Below are 27,430 nucleotides of genomic sequence, written 5' to 3'. Positions count from 1 at the left end.
AACAGGCCCAAGAGCCCCCACTTTTCAAACCGTTTATTAAGTGAAAGCAGCTGGAAGGAGAAACAACGTAGCAGTGCTGGAGGGGTTAGAACAGGGGGGGGGGGACTCCAGAAAGGAAACAGGGATCACTCTTCCTCCCACCCACCCCCGGGGGGGAACCTCGCAACAGCCCCCCCACAGCAGGGGAAGTCTCCTTCTGGTCCACCCAGGGAGGAAAAGTTTACATGGGGCGTAGAAAAGGCATGGAAGAGAATAAACCCGAGCGCCCGGCCGCGACCTGAGGCCTCGGGGGGAGGGACGGGGGGAGATCGGCTGGACGCTTCATCCGCTCAGCACCATCCGGACCAGCTCTGTGGAGAGAAGGCCAGGCGTGAGACCAGGCGGCTGCCCCGCAGCGGGAGAGGCCCCTCGGCAGCTGGGGGAGAAAGGGTCCTCGGGGCTAAGCCGACCAGGGCATGGGGCTTCCAGGCAGGTTCTGCTGGGGTTTGCAAAGTTTACTAAGGAGCCTGCAGCAGCTGTGCTCTAGTTCCCCTATTTAACAGCCCCCCCCCCCCCCCATAGAGAGAGAGCCCTAGGACCCCTGGCTCCCAGCCCTCCAGGCCCCTGCTCCTAGCCTAGGGGCCATGCACCAGCCTGTTACTCTAAAGCTGCTAATAACTAGGTCTGCCCACAGCATGGGCTCCGCTCTCCCACTCCTGGCTGGGAAGTTGGGAGTCCCCCCCCCCACCAGCTGCACTCGGGCAAGAGCTGCTGCCCCAGGCCCCACCCTTCACCCCACAGTCCCTGGCCCCAGGACACTTTCTTCCCTCTGCAGCACTTGAACCCGCGACAGCGGAAAGGAGAGGGAGGGAGGAAGGGGGCAGCAGAGTTTCTACAGCTACTACCAGGCACCGGGGGGCCTACAAGCCATGTGGCTTCCTGCCCCACGCGAGGAGAGAGCTCGGCTTTATCCACAGCAGACAAGGGCCAGCGGGGGCCGGGCCGTTTGAGGGGGAGGATCCGACAGAGAGAAGGGGCCAGGCAGGCAGCCACTACACCGCTCCCTAAAGAAAGACTGTTGGTTAACCTACGGCCCACGGCACCAGGCAGCAGCCAGCACTTGCCCGCTCGGGCCAACGCAAGCCTCTTGCTGCTGGAAGGGAAGACCCCAGTGTCCTGCCCCCAGCTGGGGCATTTCTAGGTGGTGGGACACCAGCCTGGGACTCCCCATCCACAGCGGGCGCCCAGCGGCCCCAACCAGCAGTATAGGCAGGAGTGGCTGCCCTGCTGGGATCGAGGCCCACGCAGCTCCCCCTGGCCAGGACACAAGCTCCCCAGGCTGCATCTGAACCCCCCCGGCCCCCACCACCCAACCCATGCAGATGACACAGTCTTGCTTTAAAAATCGGTGCACAGCTCCGGACAGAGCTTTCCCTGCCCGCCCCCGCTAGAGAGAGTCAGCTACATGCAGACATGCCGGGGGGGGGGTACACTGGATGGGGGCGGGGGGAGCGCAAACTGGACTTCCCTTTAAAAACAAAACCAAAAAGAGGGGGGGGAGGAGGTAAGTGAAGGGGTTCGGGAAGAGGCGTACCCCGCTCGGCTTCACCCTGACAAGATGTGCCTCACAAACGCTGTTGGAAGGCACAGACATCATCAAGCAAACGCACCGGACACACGGCGCGACCAAGCGTGAGGGGATCCCCGGGGACGCGCCAGCGCCCAGCTGCCTCCAGCTCCCAACCCGCCAGGCCCAGCGTCCGTGCCCCGGGGAGGGGAGCCAGCCACATCGCCCCCCAGGGGAACTGTCAGGGGCTGGTGTTTCTGAGCACGGCCCCCAACGATCCAGCTCTTCGTTCCCTGGGTGGGAGACGCCCCCAGGGGCTGCGGTGTCCTCAGTGGGGGAAACGAGCCAGAAGCGCCGGGCTAGTCCCAAAATGAATCCTGGCCATGGGACAGACAAGTCGCCCTCCCCACCTCCCCCCAGCAAGGCAGGAGAGCCAAAGCCACCAGGTGCTACAGGGTTAAGCGACCTCTGGAGATAAACCCGGGGTTGCTGACCGCAAGACACTGATACCCCCACGAGCCCTCACCTTCGTAGTTAATGCAGCCCTTGCTGTCTTCATGCCTGGCCACCAGGATCTCCAACCTCTTTCTCCGTCTCCCCTGCATGGGACAGATAGGATTTTACTACAGGCCCCCTCCAGCCCCATTTGCACCTCCCCCAGCAAGCCTGGTGCCTGATCAGACACACGGGCCTTCCTCCTAGTTGCTGCTCTGCATCTGTCCAGCGATTACTGGAGCAGGGGGCTGGCAGCCAGGACTCCTGGGTTCTGTTCCCAGACTTTGGCACCATGCAACCTGGATGCAAGTCACTTCCCTGCTTTGCACTGCCGGGAAACAGAGCCCCTTCGCCAGCCACCTCGAGAGACCCGAGGTGGGGGTGGAGGGGCAGGGCTGTCCTCTCTCAGGCATGGGGCTCAAGCTCCCTAGGGCAATGGTGCCAACTGGCTACCCACCAGGACACTTCTCCTTCAGACACACTGTGGACCCTGACCCAGCCATCCCCAGGAGAGACCCGGCCAGAAGCCTTCGGCTACCCTCCTCCCCGGCAGAGGGGGCTGCTGTGGCCAGGCCGGCAGGTGGGGTCAGAGCCTAACCCAGTGTCACGAGGAAGTGGCGGATCTCTGCCCTCATTTCAGAGCTGTTCCCCTCCTTGTCGAAGACCCGCAGCCCCTCCATGTTGTCCTCGAAGCAGCCCTGGTCCTTGTTCTTGGCGATGGTCTGCATCATGGGCAGGAACTGCTCGAAGCTCAGCGTCTTGATGTTCATCTCTGGCAAGAGAAGGGGCGCGGCTGAGACCAGCTCTCTGGGTGGGTGCCTGCCAGGCTGGGCACAACACCCAGGGGACGGGCTCGCTGGCTGCAGCAGCATCGAACCCCTCCTGTGCCAGGACCCAGCGAGGGACGGGACGGGGCCTCCCGAGCTCCAGGCCCCCAGAACTGGGGCAGGCACCCGAGGGGCACCAGCCATTCTGCAAGGGAGCGGTGCCGGGGCACGGGGCTTAGCGCGGGGCAGGTGCCACGTACAACAAAGCTGGGTGGGAAACGAGATTTGGGGAAAAATTCTCCTTCTACATTGGGACAAAAACCAAGGCCCTGGGACCCAAGAACAAATTTTGAGGCCAGGCCCGAGATTAACCTCCTCGTTCTGTGCAACAGAGCCAGCCCCGGGGGCAGGGGGTGTGTCTCCCTGCAGCTCCCCCCAGCCCCCAAGTTGTAAGCCAGTCCGAGTCCCATTGTGCCATGGTCTCACTCCAGCCAATGGGGGTGGGGTGGGGGGGGAGACAGCCCCATTCTCACCCGCCACTAGCTCCGAGATGCGGGTGAGGCCCACAGCCCATTTGCCCCCTGGCGCTGGGGTTACTGCAGCGCCTGCCCATCACTCACCATCGCTCTTGGGGTTCCCCAGCACCTTCATGACCTCAGCGTTGGTGGGGTTCTGGCCTAGGGCCCTTATCACGTCCCCACACTGGCTGTATAGGATCTTGCCATCCCCGATTCGGTCAAAGAGCTGGAAAGCCTCCTTGAACTCTAGAGGAGGCGGGGAAAGAGCAGGGAGGGTGTCAGCGTGGCCCCAGGTGCCAATCCTGCCTGTGGGGGGCCAGCACCCCTCGGTTCAAATATGTGTCGACATACCCCCCTTCGCCAGCCCTGATCTGCCTGGTACCCAGCCAAACTACAGCCCCACGAGCACGCACCAGGGGCAGCAGACTCAGCCCCAGCCCCAAGCCCCCCTGCCAGGCAGCCGGGGGCCCATAGGGAAACAGGAGCTTCAGCTCAATAAGAGACAAGAGCCCTCGATAATTCCCCCATCAGGGTTCCCAAGAGCTTCAGCCTGGATTCCCAGCCCCAGATGTCTCGTATCCCGCCTTCCGCAGCAACCCGCACTAGACAGGACGCCTGGCCTCAGGGATAAGGCACCTGACCGGAGCCAGGGCTCCAGTTCCGGGCTCTGCCCCAGACTCCCAGGGACAAGTCACTTTGTTTTGCTGCACCAGCCCCACCTCGGGGCAAAACCTACTGAGGGGCCACATGCGTCTCTAGCTATATCTGCTCCTGGCCTAAGAGTTTCTGGGCCTCCCCTCTCAGTGCAATCCCCCATGCACGCACTGGGGAGGGGGGGGGTGAGTCACCCCCAGACCCAGAGTTAGGGGGGCCCTACCCGGGGGAGGGAGCTCGGGATCCCACAGCAGCAAGAGCCGAAGGCAGCCCACAGAGATTCCCCCCCCCTCGCGCCCCAGAAGTGAGGGGCCCGGTGTTAAGGGGAGGGGGGGCAGTCACACAGGCCCTGCCCCACTTACCGGCCGGCGGCTAGGAAGGCTACAGGAGAAGGGTGAAGGCTAGTGACAGAGGAGGAGGAAGGTCTACAAGGGAGGGAGAGAGAGCGGTGAGTCCTTCCGCGGCGGCGGGACGCGCAAGAGATTTCCCCCCCCCCCCGGAAATGAAAATAGCGCGCAAGGGCGGAGGTGGCGCAAGGAAGCGGGTCGGGTCGGGTCGGGGCGCGGAGGCCACTTACCGGCCGTCTGATCCTCGGTGAAATCGCACTGCAAGGCAAGCACAGGGGGACCGCCGTCAGCGGGGCTGCCCGGCCCCCCCCTTTCCCCAGGGCGTGAGCCCCGCACCCCACAAGCGCTGCGCCCCCAGCCCCGGCCAGGGGCTCCTTCCCGGGGGGGGGGGGGGGCTGGGAGTCAGGTCCCGGGGATGTCCCTGGCTTCGGGCGGCTGGAACCTAACCGTGCCCCTCCCCCGGCCGCTGCACCCCCCCCCCCGGAGCGCGCCCCCCCGCCAGCCCTGTGCACCCCCCCCCCCGGAGCGCGCCCCCCCCCCGCCAGCCCTCGGCACCCCCCCCCCCCGGAGCGCGCCCCCCCCCGCCAGCCCTCTGCACCCCCCCCGGAGCGTGCCCCCCCCCGCCAGCCCTCTGCACACACCCCCGGAGCGTGCCCCCCCCCGCCAGCCCTCTGCACCCCCCCCGGAGCGTGCCCCCCCCCCGCCAGCCCTCTGCACCCCCCCCCGGAGCGTGCCCCCCCCCCGCCCGCCCTCTGCACCCCCCCCGGAGCGTGCCCCCACCCCCCGCCAGCCCTCTGCACCCCCCCCGGAGCGTGCCCCCACCCCCCGCCAGCCCTCTGCACCCCCCCCCGGAGCGTGCCCCCCCCCCCCGCCAGCCCTCTGCACCCCCCCCCCGGAGCGTGCCCCCCCCGCCAGCCGTCTGCACCCCCCCCCCGGAGCGTGCCCCCCCCCGCCAGCCGTCTGCACCCCCCCCCGCCAGCCCTCTGCACCCCCCCCCCCGGAGCGTGCCCCCCCCCCCGCCAGCCCTCTGCACCCCCCCCCCCCGGAGCGTGCCCCCCCCCGCCAGCCCTCTGCACCCCCCCCCGGAGCGTGCCCCCCCCCGCCAGCCCTCTGCACCCCCCCCCCGGAGCGTGCCCCCCCCCCGCCAGCCCTCTGCACCCCCCCCCCGGAGCGTGCCCCCCCCCCCGCCAGCCCTCTGCCCCCCCCCCCCCCGGAGCGTGCCCCCCCCCCGCCAGCCCTCTGCACCCCCCCCCCGGAGCGTGCCCCCCCGCCAGCCCTCTGCACCCGCCCCCAGGAGCTCGCCCCACCATGGCTGCTGCTGCCCCGGCTCCACTCCCCGCAATAGCCCCTGCGAGGGCTCGCCTCCGCCGGCCCCTTTCTACTGGCTTTGGGGTCACGCCCCGGGCATCCGCGCGTCACTCGTTATGCTAATTAGTGGCTGCATTATTCATGACCGGGCCCAGCGGTGGGCGGGGCTCAGTCGCCCCCGCTTTGTCTGTAGACACCGAGAGGGGGCCTTGCCGGGGGGGGCTGGGGGCGCACGGGGAGCAGGGTGGGTCCCGGGGAGGGGCTGGGGTCACACGGGGAGCAGGGTGGGTCCCGGGGAGGGGCTGGGGTCACACGGGGAGCAGGGAGGGTCCCAGCGGGGGTGAGCAGGTGGAGCAGGGAGGGTCGGGGGGGGGGCGCACGGGGAGAGGGGAGGGTTCCAGCGGGGGGGCACAGGGCAGCAGGGAGGGTCCCGGGGGGGCGCTGGGGTCACACGGGGAGCAGGGAGGGGAACGGGTGACGGCGGGGAACGGGGCCCTCCCAGGGCTCTCGGTCTGGCACCAGGCGGGGGAGCCCTGTGAACACCCCCCCGTGAATACCTGCAGCACCCGTTGGAACTGAGGGGGAGCTGCAGGCGCTGCTGCCCGCCGAGGGAGGTGAGGACCCCTGGCTATTCACCTCCATCCCCTCCGTGTGACGTGGGCCAGGTGCAGGCTGGAGGGCTGTGGCGCCCCCCTCCCCGCTCTCCAAAGTTGGGGCACTGCAACCTGTCAATTCTCTCCCGCAGACCAGGGCCCCCCTCTGCAGACGGATCCCATCGCACCCAGCACGGCCACCCCGGTCCCGCCCACGCAGTGAGGCTGCTCCGCCCACCGCCTGGAGGTGCCCCCCGACAGGACAGAGCCCTTCGCGACCTGTAAAACCGGCCTGGGATTGTTGGGGAGGGGGGAGGGGGGTGGGGATTTCGTTGGTTTAAAAAAACACATTGATCACGGGGTTAAAAAGGAATCGCCCATGTTCAGCCCCCAGTCCTGCTGTGTCTGTCTGTCCTGCCCCTCGCCACCACCCCGGGCTTTTTTGTATCTGATCGTCCCAAGACTTTTATTTAAAGGCGCTGAGAACCACCTCTGAAAGCGCCGAGGGGCCTGCTGGGGCGGAGGTGATGGCTATTTATGGAAGGCTCTGAATTTACCCGGTTCCTGGGCATTGAACGCTCTCCTGTCTCCTCTCTCTCCTTTTTTTTTTTAATAATAAAAATAAAATAAAAATTCCAAGTTTCCCGGGGTGGGAAGAAGCAGCACCGTGTGGGGGATCTGTCTGCCCAGGACAGGGAGGGATGGATGGAGTTCCCTGTCCCATCCGTGCAATGTCCCTTTGGGGCATGTGGCTCATGGTGTCCCTGTTTGTTGGGTGTGCGGAAAGCAGGATTCACCCTCCAGGCTCCCACCCCCTTTCCCAAAGCAAACGTGACTGCAGGGGACAATTCCCCTGGAGTTGGAGGTCATGGGAGGGACCCACTTGTGCTCAGTGACCTTTCTACTGTGGTGACTTCTTGGTTGTTAATTCTTCCTGAGCCTTTTATCCCATTGCATCCTAGTTCTTTGGACTTGGGGTGTCTTGGTGAGCCTAAAACAGCGTAAGGATCAGGAGGGCTGGGAGAGAACCTAAATATCCCCTTGTCTGCCCTCTACCACTGAGCTGACAGAAACAACGAGGAGTCCGGTGGCATCTTAAAGACTAACAGATTTATTTGGGCATAAGCTTTTGTGGATAAAAAACCCCACTTCTTCAGATGCATGGAGTGAAAATTAGAGATACAGGCGTAAATATACTGACACATGAAGTGAAGGGAGTGACCTTACAAACGGAGAACGAGCGTTGACAAGGCCAGTTCTCGTTCAGGGTGGATGTGGTCCACTCCCAATAATTGATGAGATGTCAATACCAAGAGAGGGAAAGCTGCTTTTGTAGTGAGCTGGCCACTCCCAGTCCCTATTCAAGCCCAAATTAATGGTGGTAAGTTCACAAATGAATTGTGGTTCTGCGGTTTCTCTTTGAAGTCTGTTTTTGAGGCGGTTTTTGTTGAAGGATGGTTACTTTTAAATCTGTTACTGAGTGTCCAGGGAGATTGATGTGTTCTACCAGCTTTTGAATGTTACCGTTCCTGATGCCTGGTTTGTTCTCGTACATAGAGACTGTCTGGTTTGGCCGTTGTGCATGGCAGAGGGGCATTGCTGGCACGTGCAGGTGAACGAGCCCTGAGGGTGTGGCTGATGTGGCTGGGTCCTCTGATGGTGTCGCTAGAGTAGATATGGGGACAGAGTTGGCGACGAGGTTTGCTACAGGGATTGGTTCCTGGGTTAGTGTTTCTGTGGTGTGTAGTTGCTGGTGGGTATTCGCTTCAGGTTGGGGGCTGTTTGTAAGCGAGGACTGGCCTGTCTCCCAAGGTCTGGGAGAATGAGGGCTCATTTTCCAGGATAGGTTGTAGATCCTCGATGATGCGCTGGAGAGGCGTTAGGTCGGGGCTGTATGTGATGGCCAGTGGCGTTCTGTTACTTTCTTTGTTGGGCCTGTCCTGTAGTAGGTGACTTCTGGGTACCCGTCTCGCTCTGTCATTCTGTTTTCTCACTTCCCTAGGTGGGTATTGTAGTTTTAAGAATGCCTGATAGAGATCTTCTAGGTGTTTGTCTCTGTCTGAGGGATTGGAGCAAATGCGGTTGTATCTTAGGGCTTGGATGTGGACAATGGATCATGTGGTGTGGTCTGGATGAAAGCTGGAGGCATGTAGGTAAGTATAGTGGTCAGTAGGTTTCCAGTACAGGGTGGTGGTTATGTGACCATCACTTATTTGTACTGTAGCGTCCAGGAAGTGGATCTCGTGTGGACTGGTCCAGGCTGAGGTTGATGGTGGGGCGGAAATTGTTGAAATCCAGGTGGAATTCTTCAGGGCCTTCTTTTCCATGGGTCCATGTGATGATGATGAAGATGTCATCAATGAAGCGCAAGTAGAGGAGGGGCGCTACGGGACGTGAGCTGAGGAAGCGTTGTTCTAAGTCAGCCATAAAATGTTGGCAGACTGTGGGGCTATGCGGGTACCCAGAGCAGTGCCGCTGACTTGAAGGTATAAACTGTCCCCAAATCTGAAGTGGTTGTGGGTGAGGACAAAGTCACAAAACTCAACCCTGGGTTTTTTACCCACGAAAGCTTATGCCCAAATAAATCTGCTAGCCTTTCAGGTGCCACCGGACTCTGCATTGTTTTGGTGGCTACAGACTAACACAGTTACCCAGCTGATTCAGTGCGCCCCCTGCTGTTGGCTGGCTGTCACTGCACCCCCAGTGCTGGGCTGGTATTTTAGAGCTTCCACGAGGCTCTGGAAAGCCACAGAACGAGCGAAGGCCGAGATTTGAGCTTGTCTCTCCCCTCCCTGGTACGAGAGCCGTGTACCCGGCTGGCCCTGGGCATCCCCCTTGCCCTGGGCAGGCTCCCCCCTGGGCACAGCGGGGTAGCCTGAGGCTCATGGTGCGGCAGTGTGGGGCTTCCTAGGGCCACGTCCCCTCTGCAGGGGGTGGAATCTCGCTTTGGCACTGTTGGTGGGAGTGGTGCAGGGGGCAACAGGTGCTGGATGGCAGGGGCAGCTGGCTGGGTTAGAGGCTGGCCACAGGGCTGGGCCAGGTCTCCCTGGGCATGTTTGGCCAGTGGTACCGGCTGCCCCGCCAGCTCCTTGCCCGAGGAGAACGACGCTGCTGGAGTGTAGAACCGGAGGTGGAATGGAGCCATGAGCTCGGAAACCAGCACATAGGGAGAGGTGGAAGCAGCTTGATCTGGTTTGTCTAAGAGAAGGGCAAGAGGTGACTGGCCCCCAGTCTGCAAGGAGCCGTGGGGACAGGGCTGGACAGCAGGGGCCTTGCTGCTCCAGCCAGCAGAGCAGGGCCCCCAGGCAGCGAGCAGAAGTCAGACCAATTGCAGCTAGTGAGGAGATGCCGGGGTGAACAGGGAGGGGCATTGCCCATGGGATGGGCTCTGTGGTGCTTGGCAGCTTTCCAGGGGCGGTCCTCAAAAAGCTCCCCCCGGAGTTGGGGGCTGAGGGTCGTTCTTGGGCTTGGCAGATGTGGGAGGGTGGGAGCCAGCTGGGCACTTCTCACCTTGGGCTGGGAAGCAACAGTGCGGGGGGGCCCGGACGCCAATCGCCTACTGAGCCATGTGCTGGGTTTGAGGGGAGGAGCCTGCCAGGGCATTTCTCACCTCCCTCTGCCTGGCCCTGGGTGAGGGGGAGGAATTGCACAGTGCTCCTGGGATGGGGGTTGGAGCGCTGAAGGAGGGGCCAGGTGCACCAGAGGACCCATGAGCCCCAGCGGGCCCCTCGCATCTCCAACCGCCCGGCCTCACATGCCTGGTGGGGGGAAGGCAACTTGTCCTGGCTGAGGGGTACTGAGGGTTCAGTAAGTCCCAGCTGGGTGTTACAGCCCAGCCAGGCTGGCATGGCAGGTGTGCGGGGGGGTGGATGTGTGCTCGTCCTGCTGGAAGCCAAGGAAGCGCCCACCCCTTCGTACCCTGCATGTCCTTGGACAAATGGTGCGGACTCCAGAGCCCCGGGGTGGGGGGAAGCCCATGCAGGGCCCCCACCCCACAGCACCTAATGCCGTGAGGTGGGGCAGGGCCCCACTTTTGAGTTCCTGCTTGAGCATTTCCTCCTCCAGCCGTTGCACCACGCGTTAACCCTGGGCAGTGCCGGGGTGGGATGGGGGCATGGGGCACTGTTGGCTTTATTAGGGGCTGCAGCACCCACCCTGCTGTGGGGGAGGACACAGGGTGCTGGGAAGGTGCCTTTCCTTCCATGTACGGTGCTGGTTGCAGGGAGGCTCCCAACGCTGGCCAGCTCCCAAGGGGGGCCAGACTAAACATAGACACTGCTGGGGCCTGCTTGGAAGAGTCAAACCAGCTGGAGCAGAGCGGCAGGAAACACTTGTGCCGGGCTTGCCGAAGGCGCCGCAGCCTGGCAGGGGGGTGGCGCCAGCAGGCTGGGCAAGGTGCTTTGTGCAGGGTAGGGGCGACGGCTCTTTAACTGTGTGTGTGTGTGTGGGGGGGCACTGAGCCACCCCAGCTCCTGCTCAGTGTGCAAGGCTCCCTCGTGAGTGGCTGCTTTGTGCACCATCGCTCAGCCTAGCATGGCTGTGGGGCCTAGGGGGCAGAACACACCCCAGCCCCTCAACAGCTCCCAGGCTAGGCCCCGCTCTGCTACTGACCTGCTGGGAAATCCCACCCCCATCCGTGCCTCAGTTTCCCCACACTATTGTAAAGGAGTCTAAGAGCTGCAATTACTATAGGCAGGGTGCAGGGGTGTCCGCACCACCCACGCCACCCACCGCCCTGGGCTCCTCCCCTTGAGCACCCCCCATTTGTCCCTGTTACTCTTGTTCAGAAGTTGGCTGGGGGCTCTTCCTCCCACATGAGGAACCCCGTTCCGGGGCCAGGTGGGTTGGGTGCTGGGGGGCCTAGCCAGTGCTGCTCTGCCATTCATGGCTCCCTGGGGGCTGTGCAGCCTCTATCACAGCAAGCTGCATTTTTCCTCTCTCACCCCCCCCCCCCCCCACTTTTCCAGGTGCTGTCTCCCCCCCCCCCTCACTTTCAAAACAGGCCCAAGAACCCCCATTTTTCAAACCGTTTATTAAGTGAAAGCAGCTGGAAGAAGAAACAACGTAGCAGTGCTGGAGGGGTTAGAACAGGGTGGGGGGGACTCCAGAAAGGAAACAGGGATCACTCTTCCTCCCACCCACCCCCGGGGAGCACCCTCGCAACAGCCCCCCCACAGCAGGGGAAGTCTCCTTCTGGTCCACCCAGGGAGGAAAAGTTTACATGGGGCGTAGAAAAGGCACCGAAGAGAATAAACCCGAGCGCCCGGCCGCGACCTGAGGCCTCGGGGGGAGGGACGGGGGGAGATCGGCTGGACACTTCATCCGCTCAGCACCATCCGGACCAGCTCTGTGGAGAGAAGGCCAGGCGTGAGACCAGGCGGCTGCCCCGCAGCGGGAGAAAGGGTCCTCGGGGCTAAGCCGACCAGGGCATGGGGCTTCCAGGCAGGTTCTGCTGGGGTTTGCAAAGTTTACTAAGGAGCCTGCAGCAGCTGTGCTCTAGTTCCCCTATTTAACAGCCCCCCCCATAGAGAGAGCCCTAGGACCCCTGGCTCCCAGCCCTCCAGGCCCCTGCTCCTAGCCTAGGGGCCATGCACCAGCCTGTTACTCTAAAGCTGCTAATAACTAGGTCTGCCCACAGCATGGGCTCTGCTCTCCCACTCCTGGCTGGGAAGTTGGGAGTCCCACCCCCACCAGCTGCACTCAGGCCCCACCCTTCACCCCACAGTCCCTGGCCCCAGGACACTTTCTTCCCTCTGCAGCACTTGAACCCGCGACAGCGGAAAGGAGAGGGGGGAGGAAGGGGGCAGCAGAGTTTCTACAGCTACTACCAGGCACCCGGGGGCCTACAAGCCATGTGGCTTCCTGCCCCGCAAGAGGAGAGAGCTCGGCTTTATCTACAGCAGACAAGGGCCAGCGGGGGCCGGGCCGTTTGAGGGGGAGGATCCGACAGAGAGAAGGGGCCAGGCAGGCAGCCACTACACCGCTCCCTAAAGAAAGACTGTTGGTTAACCTACGGCCCACGGCACCAGCCAGCACTTGCCCGCTCGGGCCAACGCAAGCCTCTTGCTGCTGGAAGGGAAGACCCCAGTGTCCTGCCCCCAGCTGGGGCATTTCTAGGTGGTGGGACACCAGCCTGGGACTCCCCATCCACAGCGGGCGCCCAGCGGCCCCAATCAGCAGTATAGGCAGGAGTGGCTGCCCTGCTGGGATCGAGGCCCACGCAGCTCCCCCTGGCCAGGACACAAGCTCCCCAGGCTGCATCTGAACCCCCCCGGCCCCCCCCCCACCCAACCCAGGCAGATGACACAGTCTTGCTTTAAAATCGGTGCACAGCTCCGGACAGAGCTTTCCCTGCCCCCCCCCCGCTAGAGAGAGTCAGCTACATGCAGACATGCCGGGGGGGGGGGGGGTACACTGGATGGGGGGCGGGGGGGAGCGCAAACCGGACTTCCTTTAAAAACAAAACCAAAAGAGGGGGGAGGAGGTAAGTGAAGGGGTTCGGGAAGAGGCGTACCCCGCTCGGCTTCACCCTGACAAGATGTGCCTCACAAACGCTGTTGGAAGGAACAGACATCATCAAGCAAACGCACCGGACACACGGCGCGACCAAGCGTGAGGGGATCCCCGGGGACGCGCCAGCGCCCAGCTGCCTCCAGCTCCCAACCCGCCAGGCCCAGCATCCGTGCCCCGGGGAGGGGAGCCAGCCACATCGCCCCCAGGGGAACTGTCAGGAGCTGGTGTTTCTGAGCACGGCCCCCCAATGATCCAGCTCTTCGTTCCCTGGGTGGGAGACGCCCCCAGGGGCTGCGGTGTCCTCAGTGGGGGAAAACGAGCCAGAGGCGCCGGGCTAGTCCCAAAATGAATCCTGGCCATGGGACAGACAAGTCGCCCTCCCCACCCAGCAGAGGTCGGACTCTCCTCCCCACCTCCCCCCAGCAAGGCAGGAGAGCCAAAGCCACCAGGTGCTACAGGGTTAAGCGATCTCTGGAGATAAACCCGGGGCTGCTGACCGCAAGACACTGATACCCCACGAGCCCTCACCTTCGTAGTTAATGCAGCCGTTGCTGTCTTCATGCCCGGCCACCAGGATCTCCACCTCTTCCTCCGTCATCTTCTCCCCTGCATGGGACAGATGGGATTTTACTACAGGCCCGCCCCCCCCAGCCCCATTTGCACCTCCCCCAGCAAACCTGGTCCTTGATCAGACACACGGGCCTTCCTCCTAGTTGCTGCTCTGCATCTGTCCAGCGATTGCTGGAGCAGGGGGCTGGCAGCCAGGACTCCTGGGTTCTGTTCCCAGACTTTGGCACCATGCAACCTGGATGCAAGTCACTTCCCTGCTTTGCACTGTGGGGAAACAGAGCCCCTTTGCCAGCCACCTCGAGAGACCCAAGGTCCTCTCTCAGGCATGGGGCTCAAGCCCCCTAAGGCAATGGTGCCAACTGGCTACCCACCAGGACATTTCTCCTTCAGACACACTGTGGACCCTGACCCAGCCATCCCCAGGAGAGACCTGGCGAGAAGCCTTCGGCTACCCTCCTCCCCTGGCAGAGGGGGCTGCTGTGGCCAGGCCGGCAGGTAGGGTCAGAGCCTAACCCAGTGTCACGAGGACGTGGCGGATCTCTGCCCCCATGACGGTGCCGTTCCCCTCCTTGTCGAAGACCCGCAGCCCCTCCACGTAGTCCTCGAAGCAGCCCTGGTCCTTGTTCTTGGCGATGGTCTGCATCATGGGCAGGAACTGCTCGAAGCTCAGCGTCTTGATGTTCATCTCTGGCAAGAGAAGGGGCGCGGCTGAGACCAGCTCTCTGGGTGGGTGCCCGCCAGGCTGGGCACAACACCCAGGGGACGGGCTCGCTGGCTGCGGCAGCATCGAACCCTCCTGTGCCAGGACCCAGCGAGGGACGGGACGGGGCTTCCCGAGCTCCAGGCCCCCAGAGCTGGGGCAGGCGCCCAAGGGGCACCAGCCATTCTGCAAGGGAGCGGTGCCGGGGCACAGGGCTTAGCGCGGGGCAGGTGCCACGTACAACAAAGCTGGGTGGGAAACGAGATTTGGGGAAAAATTCTCCTTCTACATTGGGACAAAAACCAAGGCCCTGGGACCCAAGAACAAACTTTGAGGCCAGGCCCGAGATTAACCTCCTCGTCCTGTGCAACAGAGCCAGCCTTGGGGGCAGGGGGTGTGTCTCCCTGCAGCTCCCCCCAGCCCGCAAGTTGTAAGCCAGTCCGAGTCCCATTGTGCCATGGTCTCACTCCAGCCAATGGGGGTGGGGTGCGGGGCGGAGACAGCCCCATTCTCACCCGCCACTAGCTCCGAGATGCGGGCGAGGCCCACAGCCCATTTGCCCCCTGGCGCTGGGGTTACTGCAGCGCCTGTCCATCACTCACCATCGCTCTTGGGGTTCCCCAGCACCTTCATGACCTCAGCGTTGGTGGGGTTCTGGCCTAGGGCCCTTATCACGTCCCCGCACTGGCTGTACAGAATCTTGCCATCCCCGATTCGGTCAAAGAGCTGGAAAGCCTCCTTGAACTCTAGAGGAGGGGGGGGGAAGAGTAAGGAGGGTGTCACCGTGGCCCCAGGTGCCAATCCCGCCTGTGGGGGGGCCAGCACCCCTCGGTTCAAATGTGTGTCGACATACCCCCCTTCGCCAGCCCTGATCTGCCTGGTACCCAGCCAAACTACAGCCCCACGAGCACGCACCAGGGGCAGCAGACTCAGCCCCAGCCCCAAGCCCCCCTGCCAGGCAACCGGGGGCCCATAGGGAAACAGGAGCTTCAGCTCAATAAGAGACAAGAGCCCTTGATAATTCCCCCATCAGGGTTCCCAAGAGCTTCAGCCTGGATTCCCAGCCCCAGATGTCTCGTATCCCGCCTTCCGCAGCAACCCGCACTAGACAGGACGCCTGGCCTCAGGGATAAGGCACCGGCCCGGAGCCAGGGCTCCAGTTCCCGGCTCTGCCCCAGACTCCCAGGGACAAGTCACTTTGTCTTGCTGCACCAGCCCCACCTTGGGGCAAAACCTACTGAGGGGCCACATGCGTCTCTAGCTATATCTGCTCCTGGCCTAAGAGTTTCTGGGCCTCCCCCCCCCCGCCCTTTCCTTCCAAGTTCCCCTCCTAGAAATTCAGCCGGCTGGTGGAGAAAAACAGAGCAGCGGGCCCAGGGTAACATTTCCTTTCCTCGTAGGATCCGGTTTCCTGGACAGACTCGGAGAGAAACCAGGTCGCCTGTGGGGAGCTGCCCATTCGCTGTACCCAGGGGGACAGATCCGCTTGCCTTTGACACTGCATCCACCCTGGCTGGCAGGTTAGTGCCTCTCGGTCCCAGGGCCGCCTTCACCCTGGCCCCGTAATTAACTCTAAGGTCAGCCTTCGAGTTCACCGGCTCACTGCAAGGGCCAGCCCTGGTGGGTTTCGTATCAGGGACTCGACCACGGGACACCTCCACAGAGACAGGCCCTGCCCAGCCCCTCCACAGGCCTTACAGCCTCAGGGGAGTGAGCCAAGATTTCCAGACGGGGAAAGTGAAGCACAGAGTGGGGACCAGAGAGCCCCGGCGCACAGCCAGCTGCAGAGATGGGAATGGAACAGAGGCATAATGCCCATTCCCCTCCCAGAGCTCGGGAGAGAACCCAGGAGTCCTGGCTCCCAGCCCACCCCCCCCAGCCGCTCTAACCCACTAGTCCAGTGGCGCTTAACCAAGGGTGCCCATACCCTGGGGGTACCCAGAGATCTTCCAAGGGGTACATCAGCTCATCTAGTTATTTGCCTAGTTTTACAACAGGCAATAGAAAACGCCCTAGCGAAGCCAGGACCAACTACGATTTCATACAGACAATGCCTTGTTGATACAGCTCCGTACCCCACACACTGAGAGGTCAGTACAATGTTTATATTCCAACATATGATTATAAATCCATCAGGTCATAATGAGAAAGTCGGCCACTGTTCGGAAACAGCGTGGCTGTGACAGATGTGTGTCAGATTTTGTAAGGGAGGTGAAACTTGGGGTACAAGAGACAAATCAGACGCCTGAAAGGGGGACAGAGCCGCTACACTAAACCCCACTCCCTTCCCAGAGTGGGGGATAGAACCCAGGAGTCCTGGCTCCCAACCTCCCACCCCCTAGACCCAACTCCCCTCCCAGAGCTAGGGAAAGAACCCAGGAGTCCGGGCTCACGCCCTCTGTCCTTAGCACACTTCCTGCTTTAGCTAAAGCAAACACCAGCCAAGGGACCCAGGGAGGGTCTGGCCGGTGGGTTTGCAGAGACCCACAGCCCCCCACCCCCGGGCTGGCCGAGCCCTGCCGCGAACGGATGGACCCCCCCGCCCTTTCCCGCCGGGGCGGGGCGCAGCCTGCGCTCGGCTGGGGTTTTGTGCCCGTATAAGGAAGTCAGCGCAAGGCACCGCGCAGGGATTGCGCTGCGCCTCCAACATTCCACCCGCGACCCGTGGGGCGCCCCCCCCCCAGCTCCGGGTGCGCCCCCCTCCCCCAGCCACGGGGTGGGGGGGCGGCTCAGCTGGGAGTTTGCCACAACCTGGAGCAGAGAGCGGAGCCCTGCAGCCATTTCCCCCCTGCGCAATCACACCCCGCCCGCAGCCTGCCGCACCCCTCCCCCCTGCAACCCACAAGCAGGGGGGGCCCCACACAGAGCCCCTAAAGCCAGCGCAACCCCCCCCCAATCCGGCCCGGCTGGGGGAATGCCGCGGGGAGGCTCGCAGGCTGGGCGGGTCCCGCCTGCCGGGCTTGGCCAGGACCTGCTCATGGGTGAGCCATGCGCGCACGGAGGGGGGGCGGGGTGTGAGTCACCCCCAGACCCAGAGTTAGGGGGGCCCTATCCGGGGGAGGGAGCTCGGGACCCCACAGCAGCAACAGCCGAAGGCAGCCCGCAGAGATTCCCCCCGCCCCAGAAGCGAGGGGCCCGGTGTTAAGGGGAGGGGGGGCAGTCACACAGGCCCTGCCCCACTTACCGGCCGGCGGCTAGGAGGGCTACAGGAGGAGGGTGAAGGCTAGTGACAGAGGAGGAGGAAGGTCTACAAGGGAGGGAGAGAGAGCGGTGAGTCCTTCCGCGGCGGCGGGGCGCGTAAGAGATTCGCCCCCCCCGGAAATGAAAATAGCGCGCAAGGGCGGAGGTCGCGCAAGGAAGCGGGCCGGGGGGGGGAAGAAGGCACTTACCGGCCGTCTGATCCTCGGTGAAATCGCACTGCAAGGCAAGCACAGGGGGATCGCCGTCAGCGGGGCTGCCCGGGCCCACCCTTTCCCCAGGGCGCGAGCCCCGCACCCCACAAGCGCTGCGCCCCCAGCCCCGGCCAGGGGCTCCTTCCCGGGGGGGGGGGGGGGGGGATGGGAGTCAGGTCCCGGGGATGTCCCTGGCTTCGGGCGGCTAGAACCTAACCGTGCCCCTCCCCCGGCCGCTGCACCCCCCGCCAGCCCTCTGCACCCCCCACCAGCCCTCTGCACCCCCGCCGGAGCGCACCCCCCCGCCAGCCGAGCGCACCCCCCCGGCCGCTGCACCCCCCTCCCCGGAGCGCCCCCCCCGCCAGCCCTCTGCGCCCCCCCGGAGCGCGCCCCCCCGCCAGCCCTCTGCACCCCCCCGGCCGCTGCACCCCCCGCCAGCCCTCTGCACCCCCCCGGAGCTCGCCCCACCATGGCTGCTGCTGCTGCGCCGGCTCCGCTCCCTGCAATGGCCCCTGCGCGGACTCGCCTCCGCCGGCCCCTTTCTACTGGCTCTGACGTCACGCCCCAGGCATCCGCGCGCCGGGAGCGGCCCGAGGCCAGGCCGCGCGTCACTCGTTATGTTAATTAGTTGCTGCATTATTCATGACCGGGCCCAGCGGTGGGGCGGGGCTAGGCTGAGTTGCCCCCGGTTTGCCTGTAGACACCGAGAGGGGGCCTTGCCGGGGGGGGCGCACGGGGAGCAGGGAGGGTCCCATGGGGGGTTGGGGGCCAACGGGGAGCAGGGAGGATCCCAGCGGGGGGGGCACAGGGGAGCAGGGAGGGTCCCGGGGGGGGGGCTGGGGGCACACGGGGAGCAGGGAGGGTCCCGGGGGGGGAGGGGGTTGGGGGCACAGGGGAGCAGGGAGGGTCCCAGCGAGGGGAGGGGGTTGGGGGCACTGGGGAGCAGGGAGGGTCCCAGCGGGGGGAGGGGGTTGGGGGCGCACGGGGAGCAGGGAGGGTCCCAGCGAGGGGAGGGGATTGGGGGCACAGGGGAGCAGGGAGGGTCCCAGCGAGGGGAGGGGGTTGGGGGCACAGGGGAGCAGGGAGGGTCCCAGCGGGGGGCACAGGGCAGCAGGGAGGGTCCCAGCGGGGGGAGGGGATTGGGGGCACAGGGGAGCAGGGAGGGTCCCAGCCGGGGGGTTGGGGGCGCACGGGGAGCAGGGAGGTTCCCAGCGAGGGGAGAGGGTTGGGGGCGCACGGGGAGCAGGGAGGGTCCCAGCGAGGGGAGGGGGTTGGGGGCACTGGGGAGCAGGGAGGGTCCCAGCGGGGGGGTTGGGGGCGCACGGGGAGCAGGGAGGTTCCCAGCGAGGGGAGGGGGTTGGGGGCGCACGGGGAGCAGGGAGGGTCCCAGCGGGGGGAGGGGGTTGGGGGCACAGGGGAGCAGGGAGGGTCCCAGCGGGGGGGGTTGGGGGCGCACGGGGAGCAGGGAGGTTCCCAGGGAGGGGAGGGGGTTGGGGGCGCACGGGGAGCAGGGAGGGTCCCAGCGGGGGGAGGGGGTTGGGGGCACAGGGGAGCAGGGAGGGTCCCAGCGGGGGGGTTGGGGGCACAGGGGAGCAGGGAGGGTCCCAGCTGGGGGAGGGGATTGGGGGCACAGGGGAGCAGGGAGGGTCCCAGCGGGGGGAGGGGGTTGGGGGCACAGGGGAGCAGGGAGGGTCCCAGCGAGGGGAGGGGATTGGGGGCACAGGGGAGCAGGGAGGGTCCCAGCGGGGGGAGGGGATTGGGGGCACAGGGGAGCAGGGAGAGTCCCAGCGAGGGGAGGGGATTGGGGGCACAGGGGAGCAGGGAGGGTCCCAGCGAGGGGAGGGGATTGGGGGCACAGGGGAGCAGGGAGGGTCCCAGCGAGGGGAGGGGATTGGGGGCACTGGGGAGCAGGGAGGGTCCCAGCGGGGGGAGGGGATTGGGGGCACAGGGGAGCAGGGAGGGTCCCAGCGGGGGGCTTGGGGGCACACGGGGAGCAGGGAGAGTTTCATTCGACAGACTGAGAACCCCTCTGCAGGGGCTGGGAACAGGGGCAGCGCCTGCCTGGCCCTTTTAATGGGGTTCATTCTCCCAGCTGGCGATTGTGAACCCCGCAGGCTCTCGCTGAGTGACACCCCACCTGGGCTGACGACAGTTTTTGGGACTCGCTCCCCTGAGCCGGCGACCTGAGGCCCCAGCAAAAGAAGAAATAAATAAGACGAGAGCCGCATGTGAAGTCTGAGTGCGGGGAAACAGCCCGAGACAGGTAGGAATTCTCACCCCCGGCAGGGGGCGCTATGGGGCGCGGGGCAGATCCCTGCTGCTCCAGTCCCAACCTTTCACCCTCTAACAAACAGGACATGGCGGCTGCATTCCCTGCAATCCTCCGGGGCCCCTGCCATGCCCTGGCTCTGGGCACCAGAGACCAGCTTGTCTCCCCAGGGCGTCCCGCCAGCACCCGGTGCGACCGGACCGTGCCATGGCTCCGTCAGCATAATGCCTCCCGGGGGGCTCGTCTCCTGCTATAAATTGTCGCGCTTTGCAATTCAGGCCTTAGCTGGGGCGGGTGGCTCCTGCCTCCGCCCTGCCCTGTAGCGGAGCCTTTGAGGGGGAACCTGGCGCTGATTTCCCAACTCTTGCTTTCTGCGTGGGAATGAAATCCCTGGGCCGGGCACAAGGACGCCCTGAGCGCCCTGTGGGGCCAGCCCCTGGGCCTTTTCCAGCCTGTGCTCCCGCGCTTGGCCCTTCCACCTCGCCCCCGCATTGAGAGTGTATCCAGAACTCTGCAACCCAAGTACAGCCCCCCGCCCCCAGGGCTCAGGGTCTCAAGGAAGAGTCAGGGATGCTGAGATGGCCCTGAAGCTTCTGCAAACAAATGGCTTTTATTGTCCAAACGCAGGACGGGCGCAAGGAGGATTGGGTCCCTTCCCGCCCAGGATCGGGACCCTGGCTCAGCTCGGTGGGCACCCCCAGGCTGGGCTGCTGCTCTCGGGGGGAGCCTGCACCTCCCCCCCTCGCTCGATCCTCAGCCGCTGGCGTCCTGAGGTCTTGGGCGCTCCCTTGGGCAGTGGTAGAAGTCCCTTGCAGCAGCCATTGGGGGGCAAGGGGGCGGGTTAGAGAGAGAGACAAAGGGGGCAGGGAACATGCCCCCACCCTGCAGAGCAATGGCTGAGGTGGCATCAGTTGCTTAGCCCCATCCTGCCCGGTCTGGGGAGAGAAGAGGAGACAGTGAGTCGCCGGCGTGGCCTTTGGAGGCAGGGTTCAGGGTGGGGGAGCGCGGGTCCCATGGGGGGGGCGGGGGGCAGGAAGGATCCAGGCCCAGAGCTCAGGTTTGTTCTGAATCTCCGTCCCCTGGAGCAGAGGCTGGAGGGAATCGTGCTCCCGGCACGGTTGGGCCAGCGGATTTGACTCAGGGCACGGGCTGGGCCCGCAGGATGTTGGGATGGTTTCGGGGAGTTAGAGGACTTGGCAGCCCTGCAAGGCAAGTATGTTCACGGGTGGGGAAACTGAGGCACGGGGAAGGACTTGCCTGAGGCCAGGGCAGAGCTGGGCATCTGAGGGGACATCTGAGCAGGCATCCTGATGCCCTATCCTGAGTAATTAAAGCAAAGCCATGCTGCCCCACTTTGCATGGGGCCCTTCCACTCCAGTGCCCTGGACAGAGCTCCCAGGGCCCCCCAAGAGGTGTGTTTGGTTTGCTTGGGCTGGGCTGTCCCCCTGGGGGCAGGCTCGGTTCCCTGTGAGGGATGTGGCACTGCAGAGAGGAGTTGGAGGAGAAGTTGAATGACTCGTGCCCGTCTGATGGCATTGGACCTCAGCTGGCAGCAGAGTAAGTCCCTGTGCCTCAGTTTCCCCATCTGCAGAACAGGGCTAAGGCTCCTGCACTCGGAAGTCTGCTGCTGGGAGGTGCTGGGGGTGGTAGCAGCAGCCCCGAAAACACAAGCCTCTTCCAGGGCAGTGGGATTTGACACACACATGTTAGAGCTGATCCGCCGGGCACGGAGATGGTTCACCCGGGTCCCGGCCAAGGGGCAAAGGCCACTGAGGCCCCTGGGACTCTCATGGGAAAGAGGGGAGAAAGAAGCAGCCACCCCCCAAAACAGAGTCAGAAAAGTAAAAGCCCCTCCTTCCCATGGGGGGCACCTACCCCACAGCACCTGCTCAGCCAGACAGGATGTGCTTGACGAAGGCTGTGGGGGGAGGAGAGCGGCATTAGGCAGAGGAACTGGGCTCCCTGAGGCACCCTTGGGAGCCTCACCCCCTCCTTTCCTGGCCCCCGCAGCTGAAGGGTCCCTGACTCCGGGCTCTCACCTTCGTAGTTGATGCAGCCGTTGGCGTCCTCGTGCCCAGACAGGAGGGCGTCCACCTCCTCCTCCGTCAGCTTCTCGCCTGCGGCCAGAGGGGGCAGCACGTTAGTGCTGGGGAGATGTTCCCCCACATCCGGTGCCCACCCATCAGCCCGGGGGGCTCTGTCCCTGCCGGGTACCAGACCGACAGCCCTGGGGGGGCGTTCCCCCTGCTCCTGCCCACTCTGGGGGGCCCTGCTCCCCCACCTGGTGCCAGACTGAGAGCCCTGGGAGGGCCCCGTTCCCCCCCCGTCACCCAGTGCCCACCTAAGAGCCCAGGGGGCCCTGTCCCTGCCCGGTATCAGGCCAACAGCCCTGGGGGCGGCCCTGTCCCCGGTGGGGTGCCCCTGGCCTGGTGCCGTACCCGTGGGACCCTGCCCCAGACTTGCTGAGCCTCGCCAGCCTAGGGGGCACCTGTCTCGGGGGCTGCCCTGTGGCTGGGGCCCCTCTGCCCCGGCAGGTGGCGCTCACCCAGCGTGGAGAGCACATGGCGCAGCTCAGCCCCCATGACAGTGCCGTTCCCCTCCTTGTCGAAGACCCGCAGCCCCTCCACGTAGTCCTCGTAGGTGCCCTGGTCCTTGTTCTTGGAGATGGTCTGCAGCATGGGCAGGAACTGCTCGAACTCCACCCGCCTGGAGTTCAGCTCTGCCGTGGGAGGGAGAAACTGAGGCCAGGCTGAGCCCCCGAGGACCTTGCCATGCAGCCACCCTCCCACGTGGCTGGAGGAAGGCAGTCTGGCCCCCCATGGCACTGCATGGGGCCCCTGATGCCCCCCCACATCACATAGCCCAACCAAACCCCAAAGGAGGACCCCCATTGCTAACCCCAATAGTCAGGGGTCTCTGAAAGCTTAGGGGTCCAGACCCACTCCCACCACACACACAATCCACAGCTCGGGTGGGGCTGCTGAGAGCCCCCCAGAGCACAGTGGGGGTCTGGAAGTAACACCCCTCCGAGATGCGTGGGGCAATTCTGTTCTCCCTTTGCAGCAATGGTTTCAGGCTCTCTGGAGACTCAGGCAGATGCCGTTACACTGGATTCCAGGCTTTTCCCCCGCAGCCACCCTTGCTTCCCTTTTCACAGTGCAAGCTGGGGCTGCAACGCCACGTGACTCCAGAAGCTGGGGCTTTGGGCATAGGCTGATAGCGCCCGAACCACATCCCACTCTCCACCCCAGCCCTGCAGCTGCTGAGGCCGCTCGCTCACCATCGGGCTTGGGGTGGCCCAGCACCTTCATGACCTCGGCGTTGGTGGGGTTCTGGCCCAGGGCCCGCAGCACATCCCCACACTGGCTCAGCATAATCTTGCCGTCCCCGACTCGGTCGAAGAGCTGGAAAGCCTCCTTGTAATCTGGGGGCGGGGGGGCAGAGCAGGTCAGAGGGGCTGGAACCAGACATCCTCTGCCCGTCTAACCTGCCTGCTTCAGGCCAGGATCGGGGCCAGACTGGAGGGAGGAGGCCAGGAGTTCGAATCCCAGCTCCTCCGCCTCCCTCAGGAATTGTATTTTACCCACAAGACTGGGATGAGTTTCAAGAGGCGCCCGGCTGGTTCAGACACCAGGAGCTGCCAGCCAGCTGTAGAGGTTGGGGGCCCAGCCATGCACCCCACACCCAGGTCCCGCCCCATGGCAGGCTGGGTAATGGAAGATGCCACATGACTAGGGTTTCCGCCCCCCGGGGATGGGTCAGCAACTGACAAGGGGACAAAGGCCCCTTGTTGGGGACAAAGGCCCAAGGCAGAACCGCGTAAGTGGGGCAAGGAGCTGGATTTAGGGCCAGAGGTGGGTGAAGGCTGATTGAAGAGCGACCCCCCCCCCTCCCCCCTGCAGCTACACAGACATGCGGCCGGTCGACTTACCCTCCAGCTGGTCCTTGCTAAACTCAATCTGCAAAGAGGAAGGGACAGAAACAGGGACGTTAACAAAAGATTTGGGGGGAGCTGCATGAGACCAGGGGGTGCCATGGGGGGAACGCTCCGGGTATCACCCACCAGCTCTCTGCTGCAGGGGCCAAGCTTGGTCCCCCCAGGGCCCCTCCAGCCCGACCCCCGCTAAACGTCTGGCCGGGGGATGTGGGGAGCCTTGGTCCTCACCTGGCTGACATCAGGCTCTGCCAGCAGGGGGTGCTGTCAGGAGGAGGGCAGGGGCCCTGGCTGTAGGGGAGGGGGGGGGCGGGTGCCCAGTTTCGCCCGCCCCAGGCTCTGCCAGCAGGAGGCACTGTGGGGAGCCGGTGCCCAGTTTCGCCCGCCCCAGGCTCTGCCAGCAGGGGGCACTGTGGGGAGCCGGGTGGGGCCCTGGCTGGGGGGGGTGCCCAGTTTTGCCCGCCCCAGCCTCTGTCAGCAGGGGGGCCACGCGTGCGGCTGAGTTCATATAAGGGCCTGATCTGCCCCCTCCCTGGTCACACTCTTTATAGGGGGCCCTACCTCAGTGCCTCAGGAATTTTCCTGCATTCTGTGCCCCCCACACAGAGGCGTGGCCGGTTGAGCCCCCCCCCCCAGCCACAACTCGACCCCCTTAGCTCGGCCTGGCAAAGCGGTGCCCGGCGCTGGGGCTGAAATAAATCTGCCTGGAAAAGGGGGTGCTAATCCCCCTGGCCGCAGCCACCTGTCCCCGGCCTGGGAATGCAGGCCCACGCCAGGCTCTCGCCCCCCCCCCCTCATTCCAGACTGTCATTAAAATAACAGGGCCAGCTCACTGCCTAAATTTATCCTGCCCCAATGACCTGAGCTCGCCCCCCCTCCCAGCTGTGACTGTCTAACAGCCTCCCGGACCCCCAGTCTCTCTCCTTCTTGCATGGAGGCTCTGGCCACTGTTGGAGACAGCCAGTAACAAGCTAGAGCTAGAACCCAGGAGTCCTGGCTCCCAGCCCCCTCTGATCCAACCCACCAGACCCCCCCGCCCTTGCCCCCGGTCCTGGCACCATGGCTGGAAGACAGGAGCTGGTCTCTGGCTGCTTAGCTGAGCCCCAGTTAGATGAAGTGAGTCCCCCACCTACAGCCACTCCATTGACTCCCCACCTCAGCCCCGCTGCTGAGCACCCAGCGAAGGACAGCACTGTGGGGGCGGGAGTAGTTAGACCGGGGGGGTGGGATGGCAGCTTGGACTCTTGGGTTCTGTTCCCAGCTCCGGGAGAGAACTGGAGGCACGAGGGCGGGTGGGGGGGGGGGAGGGGGGAAGGGCATCTGGACTCCTGGGTTCTCTTCCCAGCTCTGCCATTGACTCACATTCGGCAAGTCACAGCCCCTGCCTTTGCCTCAGTTTCCCCATCTGTAAAGGGGCTAATACTGGCACTTCCCCACTGGTGGGGGGTAGCTGCTGTGTCCCTGATGGAGCCTGGGGGATCCCCCTGCCCCTCATTAACCCTCTGGAGGGCAGCTCACTTCCCTTTCGGGGGGGGCCACACTAGGTGTAGGGGGCACCGTCCCACTCACGGCAAATGCAGGCGCTGGAGGGGTGGTCAGTATTTGGGCCACGAGGAAGCCGGTGTGTGTGGGGTGATCTGGCGGTGGGGGGGGGCGGGGGGGCATTTTCTTATCTGGCCTGCCTGTGGCAAACTGGGTGCAGTAGAGTAGAGCAGGCCAGGCCGGGGGCACTGGGGCAGCGTGTCTGCCCCCGGCTCTGTGCCATCCGGCCACGCAGTTCCCAGCCCACTCGCATGGCAGGTTGACACCTCGTGGCGTTGCTACCAAATGGGGCGAGGGACGCCCCCCCCCCCAGGCCCAGTCCTGGCCCCATGCACCCCCCTGCTCTCGCTGCCTCCCCCTTTTGCAGCCCCCACATACCACCACTTTAGAGAGGTCAATCGGTGGCTCCTTGGGAATCTCTGGGGCTGGGGCTGGTGCCGGGGCCGGGGCTGGGGTCGGCGCCGGCTCTGGGGCTTTGGGCTTAGCTGCAGCAGCCGCTGGCTTGGCTATGGCCGGTTTGGCGGCCGGTTTGGCCGGCGGGGCCACCGGCTTCTTCACGGGCAGCTCCTTCTTGGGGGGCATGGCGGCTGGGCCCAGCGGCGTGTGCCCGGGCGAGCGGGGCTGGCAGACGAGGCTGCAGGGCCCGGGTGAAGTCCCAGCGTGGGGCTGGCCCTGCCTGGCCCGGCTTAAATAGCCTGGAGTGACGTCAGGCTGTAGCAATGCTAGATAAGGGCAGTGGGGGGGGACGACAAGGGGGGGCTAAAAATGGGAGCATCATTCATTGTCAGAAATGACAGCTTCCCCCCGCCCCAGCTCCAGGGCTTTTCTTAGAGGCAAGCTCGAGGGGCCAGCGATGCCAAGCATGCACCAGGGAGCCAGGCCAGGCCCACAGCACAGTGCCCCCCGCCAGAGGAACCCACCCCCCCTCAAAGCACAGGGGGCCTGGAGCTGTGTGAACGCAGGGGTTGGTGAAGGTGAGGGCTGGGCACTGCCCACCCCAGAGATGGGCCCCATGGGCACCAGGCAGGGCTCTTTCCTCTGCTCAGATGGCACCAGGTTCTCAGCCACAGCGCTGGGCCTGGGACCCAGGAGTCCTGACTCCCAGCCCCCCCCCCCCCCACTAGGCCCCAGGACTATTGGACCCCAGGTGCCCTGATGTCGCCTCCTCCAGCACCCACCCCCTCCTGGCGTGGGAATAGAACCCAGGTGTCCGAGCTCCCCCCATCAACACTAGGCCACACTGCCTCCCTAACCCCCCCCAAAGTGTGTGGGGGGGCAGTGGCCGGGGGGCTGCTCTGCTGGCCATGGGCAGAGGGCACAGTACGCAGCTGGGCGATGCAGGCTACGGTGCTGGGGTGGCTGTGACCCCAACGTGGAGCTGGGAGGGGGGGCTGTGCGGCAGGGAGTGGGGGCCACTCACCTCTGACCCCTCCCCCCCAGGCCTAGGCGGCAGTGCCAGCATTCAGATAAACCCCGGTGTGCTGGCTCCTGGTGGCCAGTAATGTTTGCGGGGGGAACGGGACTTTTGGGAGGTGCCCCCCCCCCCGTTTAAATTCAGCCGACGATTTATTGCAGCTCCTACACTGCTGTGAAGTGTTGCCAGCTTCAGTGAGCCAGCGCTGGGTGCCGCAATCTCTGCCTAAGCAGCTGCTGTGGCCCACCCCAGAGGTGGCTGCATCCCAGTGCTGGATGCCGCAATCTCTGTCTAAGCAGCTGCTGTGGCCCACCCCAGAGGTGGCTGCATCCCAGTGCTGGGCGCCGCAATCTCTGCCTAAGCAGCTGCTGTGGCCCACCCCAGAGGTGGCTGCATTGCAGTGGGATCCCTCAGCCCCCCAAGGAGCTGGGTGGGTTAATTAGCACCTGGAAATTACCCTGAGTGTAAATGAAAGTGCCAGGGCCAGGCTGGGGCTGCCCGGCCCTGGCCCTCGGCCGAGCCCTGCCAGCTAAGCAGGGGTTGATGGAAAAGTCCAGCTGGCTGGTCCTCCGTCACGGCTTGATTAAGGGTTGGATTGAGGCCCGCGGTCATCGCCGAGCTATGTGCCCGCCCCGCAGTCCCATGAAGCGGGTTTCTCCGTATATTATTATTAACGAGCTGGCCTGGCTGGGTGCCCAGCAGCGCTGAGCAGGGGTCGGGGCTCATGGCGCAGCTCCATGAACCAGGCCAAGCCCGGGGGGGGGGAGGGGGCAGAAGGGAGGGGCCAAGCCCAGCAGCTCTGGAGGGTGCAGGGAAGAGGGGTGTTTAGGCCTGGCACTTGGTGGGGAGATGGGGGGGGGGGATGCAA

General features: G+C 64.6%; 3 protein-coding genes across 6 annotated transcripts; all 3 read right to left on the bottom strand.

The window, feature by feature from the left end:
• Positions 1-18: 18 nt before the first annotated feature.
• On the bottom strand, positions 19-5,760 carry LOC102931032 (myosin light polypeptide 6). Of its 2 annotated transcripts, XR_005223084.2 has the most exons (7): positions 5,635-5,760; positions 4,558-4,585; positions 3,429-3,572; positions 2,640-2,813; positions 2,073-2,145; positions 1,574-1,613; positions 19-350 (listed from the first exon to the last, which is right to left on the bottom strand). XR_005223084.2 is itself a non-coding variant. In XM_037883737.2 (6 exons), exons 1-5 carry the CDS (start codon positions 5,635-5,637, stop codon positions 2,102-2,104), a joined length of 393 nt encoding a protein of 130 aa, XP_037739665.1. In that variant the 5' UTR covers positions 5,638-5,760; the 3' UTR covers positions 19-350; positions 2,073-2,101. The 2 variants fall into 2 exon arrangements, 1 of the variants encoding a protein (XP_037739665.1); XM_037883737.2 differs by lacking the exon at positions 1,574-1,613.
• Positions 19-17,990, bottom strand: LOC119563556 (myosin light polypeptide 6). Of its 3 annotated transcripts, XM_037883736.2 has the most exons (7): positions 17,872-17,990; positions 17,401-17,428; positions 14,614-14,757; positions 13,825-13,998; positions 13,270-13,347; positions 12,743-12,782; positions 11,242-11,575 (listed from the first exon to the last, which is right to left on the bottom strand). In XM_037883736.2, exons 1-6 carry the CDS (start codon positions 17,872-17,874, stop codon positions 12,754-12,756), a joined length of 456 nt encoding a protein of 151 aa, XP_037739664.1. In that variant the 5' UTR covers positions 17,875-17,990; the 3' UTR covers positions 11,242-11,575; positions 12,743-12,753. The 3 variants fall into 3 exon arrangements, with proteins under 3 accessions (XP_043388519.1, XP_037739664.1, XP_037739663.1); XM_043532584.1 differs by lacking the exons at positions 11,242-11,575; positions 12,743-12,782 and adding an exon at positions 19-350; XM_037883735.2 differs by lacking the exon at positions 12,743-12,782.
• Positions 17,991-19,732: 1,742 nt separating this feature from the next.
• On the bottom strand, positions 19,733-25,827 carry LOC102930806 (myosin light polypeptide 6). The gene is made up of 7 exons (XM_037883898.2): positions 25,527-25,827; positions 23,604-23,631; positions 22,953-23,096; positions 22,218-22,391; positions 21,712-21,789; positions 21,548-21,590; positions 19,733-20,607 (listed from the first exon to the last, which is right to left on the bottom strand). The coding sequence occupies exons 1-6, from the start codon at positions 25,728-25,730 to the stop codon at positions 21,562-21,564; spliced, it is 657 nt and encodes a 218-aa protein (XP_037739826.1). The 5' UTR covers positions 25,731-25,827; the 3' UTR covers positions 19,733-20,607; positions 21,548-21,561.
• Positions 25,828-27,430: the final 1,603 nt, after the last annotated feature.

The sequence above is a fragment of the Chelonia mydas genome, chromosome 20, assembly GCF_015237465.2.
Source record: "Chelonia mydas isolate rCheMyd1 chromosome 20, rCheMyd1.pri.v2, whole genome shotgun sequence".
In the NCBI taxonomy this organism is placed as follows: Eukaryota; Metazoa; Chordata; order Testudines; family Cheloniidae; genus Chelonia; species Chelonia mydas.
This window is presented reverse-complemented; position numbering and strand designations above follow the sequence as displayed.